This window comes from Eriocheir sinensis, chromosome 30, assembly GCF_024679095.1.
Source record: "Eriocheir sinensis breed Jianghai 21 chromosome 30, ASM2467909v1, whole genome shotgun sequence".
Lineage (NCBI taxonomy): Eukaryota > Metazoa > Arthropoda > Malacostraca > Decapoda > Varunidae > Eriocheir > Eriocheir sinensis.
Window position 1 is genome coordinate 8,728,066 of NC_066538.1, and position 3,823 is coordinate 8,731,888.

Consider the following 3,823-nt stretch of genomic DNA (forward strand, 5'->3'; position numbering starts at 1 on the left):
GCGCCAGAGAGTTTTGGACTCGTGGACAAAGGGCGTATTTTGACATAAGGATCCTCGATCCAATGGCCCATTCCCACAGAGACCTGACCCTCGATGCACCCCACAGAAAAAACGAACAAGAGAAGAACAGAGCATATGAAGAAAGAATACAGAATGTGGACCATGGCTCCTTCACCACACTAATAGACGTCGGGAGGGATGGGACGAAGGGTGCAGAGCTTCTACGCAAGACTCGCCGAAACACTGGCGGATAAAAAACAGCAGCCGAGAAGCAGTGTGGTCGCCTGGATGAGATGCAGGCTGTTCTGCTCCCTCCTGAGATCAGCCTTGGTCTGCCTGAGAGGAACCAGGTCACCTGCACCCAAAACCACCCACATTGCCGACCTGGACTTTGAGGCGACGGTGGTTGATAGTCGTATCAACCACAAGCTCTGTTAGCTTAAGAATAATATGTTTATTAAGGTTTGTAATACTAAATAAAGATGGTTGTCGGTTGCTTTGTGAAAGACTATGAGGAAAGATACTTCTAATAGCGCAACTCTGGGATGGAGGCCAGTTTAAAAAAAAAAAAAATAGTAGTAGTAGGAGTAGTAATAGTAGCAGAAGGAGGAGGAGAAGGAAGACTTGTTATGCACCTGATAGGTGCTCTGCACATTATTGTCCAGATCCAGAGCCAGAAGAGGAGGTGGAAAAGTAACACACACACACACACACACACACACACACACACACACACATGTGCCTGAAAACGGTATCTCGCCATCGGAAGCTGAAGAAGGGAAGAGAGGAGACACGCTTCCGGATATTGTGTGTGTGTGTGCGTGTGTGTGTGTGTGAAGGACAAACAAGTTGCTGGTATTGGAACGCACACGATACGTGTAGGCTATTCAGTACCACTATTCAGTACCGCATAACGTCCACACACTCATTCAAATAGTATAGTATTTCCAATTTGCATAAATACCCCGACACTGGACAACGTTGTATTCCAACGTTATGTTATTATCCTAAAAACGAAACAAACTCAACACTATGACCTTATTAGATTATCCAATCATTTGATTAAATTCATTTAAAGGTATTAAGTTGCTGACATATGAGAGGAAGCGAGAAGTCTTGAGAGTGTGTGCTGCGCAGACATGAGGGGCGGGGCATAGGCCTACACCCTGTCCAGTTTCAAATGGAAATATTATAGTATTTTTAGGATAAATTTACTGATAGATAGAGAGGTTTTGAGAAACGTGAGAAATAGAGCGCAGTTTGGTGCAAGATGCTCCGGGCTCGAAGAGAAATTGAACCAGAGCATTGGACCGAAGGACCGCCGGTGACCGAGAGAACCTGCCAGGGTTGATGAAGCCGGGGGGGTGGGAGGGATGGGGAGCCCGACGTAGGGGAGTTACGCCAGTAGGAAGGATGGGGAGAGGGAAGGATGAGGATGGGGAGGCCGACGATAGGGGAGTTACGCCGGGAGGAACGATGGGGAGAGGGAAGGATGAGGATGGGGAGGCCGACGATAGGGGAGTTACGCCGGGAGAAAGGATGGGGAGAGGGAAGGATGAGGATGGGGAGGCGGACGACTGGGGAGTTACGCCGGGGGGGAAGGATGGGGAGAGCGAGGAGTAGCTTCCTCAACATGAACGAGCTCAGTAGAGGATATCGTGATTATTTGTAGATAGTCCTCATCAGTGTCATGGATTCCGTCAACTGGAACGAGCTCGTCTTCCATGGACATGGCCTGTTCTTTCACGTGGTCGTCATTATTTTCCATGGAGATGGCCTGTTCCTTCACATGGTCGTCATTATCTTTCATGGAGATGGCCTGTTCCTTCACATGGTCGTCATTATCTTCCATGGAGGTGGCCTGTTCCTTCACATGGTCGTCATTATCTTCCATGGAGATGGCCTGTTCCTTCACATGGTCGTCATTATCTTCCATGGAGGTGGCCTGCTCCTTCACATGGTCGTCATTATCTTTCATGGAGATGGCCTGTTCCTTCACATGGTCGTCATTATCTTCCATGGAGGTGGCCTGTTCCTTCACATGGTCGTCATTATCTTTCATGGAGATGGTCTGTTCCTTCACATGGTCGTCATTATCTTCCATGGAGGTGGCCTGTTCCTTCACGTGGTCGTCATTATCTTCCATGGAGATGGCCTGTTCCTTCACGTGGTCGTTATTATCTTCCATGGAGGTGGCCTGTTCCTTCACGTGGTCGTCATTATCTTCCATGGAGGTGGCCTGTTCCTTCACGTGGTCGTCATTATCTTCCATGGAGGTGGCCTGTTCCTTCACGTGGTCGTCGTTATCTTCCACGGAGGTGGCCTGTTCCTTCACGTGGTCGTTATTATCTTCCATGGAGGTGGCCTGTTCCTTCACGTGGTCGTCATTATCTTCCATGGACATGGCCTGTTCCTTCACGTGGTCGTCATTATCTTCCATGGAGGTGGCCTGTTCCTTCACGTGGTCGTCATTATCTTCCATGGAGGTGGCCTGTTCCTTCACGTGGTCGTCATTATCTTCCATGGAGGTGGCCTGTTCCTTCACATGGTCGTCATTATCTTCCATGGAGGTGGCCTGTTCCTTCACGTGGTCGTCGTTATCTTCCACGGAGGTGGCCTGTTCCTTCACGTGGTCGTCATTATCTTCAATGGAGGTGGCCTGTTCCTTCACGTGGTCGTCATTATCTTCCATGGAGGTGGCCTGTTCCTTCACGTGGTCGTCATTATCTTCCATGGAGGTGGCCTGTTCCTTCACATGGTCGTCATTATCTTCCATGGAGGTGGCCTGTTCCTTCACGTGGTCGTCATTATCTTCCATGGAGATGGCCTGTTCCTTCACGTGGTCGTCGTTATCTTCCATGGAGGTGGCCTGTTCCTTCACGTGGTCGTCATTATCTTCCATGGAGGTGGCCTGTTCCTTCACGTGGTCGTCATTATCTTCCATGGAGGTGGCCTGTTCCTTCACGTGGTCGTCATTATCTTCCATGGAGGTGGCCTGTTCCTTCACGTGGTCGTCATTATCTTCCATGGAGATGGCCTGTTCCTTCACATGGTCGTCATTATCTTCCATGGAGGTGGCCTGCTCCTTCACGTGGTCGTCATTATCTTCCATGGAGGTGGCCTGTTCCTTCACGTGGTCGTCATTATCTTCCATGGAGGTGGCCTGTTCCTTCACGTGGTCGTCATTATCTTCCATGGAGGTGGCCTGTTCCTTCACATGGTCGTCATTATCTTCCATGGAGATGGCCTGTTCCTTCACGTGGTCGTCATTATCTTCCATGGAGGTGGCCTGTTCCTTCACGTGGTCGTCATTATCTTCCATGGAGGTGGCCTGTTCCTTCACATGGTCGTCATTATCTTCCATGGAGGTGGCCTGTTCCTTCACGTGGTCGTCATTATCTTCCATGGAGGTGGCCTGCTCCTTCACGTGGGCGTCATTATCTTCCATGGAGGTGGCCTGTTCCTCCACGTGGTCGTCATTATCTTCCATGGAGATGGCCTGTTCCTTCACATGGTCGTCATTATCTTCCATGGACATGGCCTGTTCCTTCACATGGTCGTCATTATCTTCCATGAAGATGGCCCCAAAAAAACTACTTAACCTAGCTCAATATACCAAACGGCATATGAAAGTACATTCCTTGGACTTCAAGATGGCGGCCTTGTTTGACAGGTACGCATATTTACCAAGTCTCTTATGGTTCAGCATAAGGAGAAATTAGGACCAATCAGCGCGCGCGGTGAGCGCGGGGGTGCTGGGGGAAGGGGGGGGGGGGACTGGTCAGGCCGCCACCCACAAGTAAAGAAAATGGAATTAACGGGT

The 3,823-nt window shown here is 49.8% G+C and overlaps 1 protein-coding gene across 1 annotated transcript; it reads right to left on the reverse strand.

The window, feature by feature from the left end:
• Positions 1–1,585: 1,585 nt before the first annotated feature.
• Positions 1,586–3,538, reverse strand: LOC127005752 (probable ATP-dependent helicase PF08_0048). Its single transcript, XM_050874863.1, has one exon. The coding sequence runs from the start codon at positions 3,536–3,538 to the stop codon at positions 1,586–1,588; it is 1,953 nt and encodes a 650-aa protein (XP_050730820.1).
• Positions 3,539–3,823: the final 285 nt, after the last annotated feature.

What these genes read in the sequence shown, in the direction of transcription:
- LOC127005752 (XM_050874863.1), bottom strand. Translation starts at nt 3,538, where the DNA reads ATGTCCATGGAAGATAATGACGACCATGTGAAGGAACAGGCCATCTCC.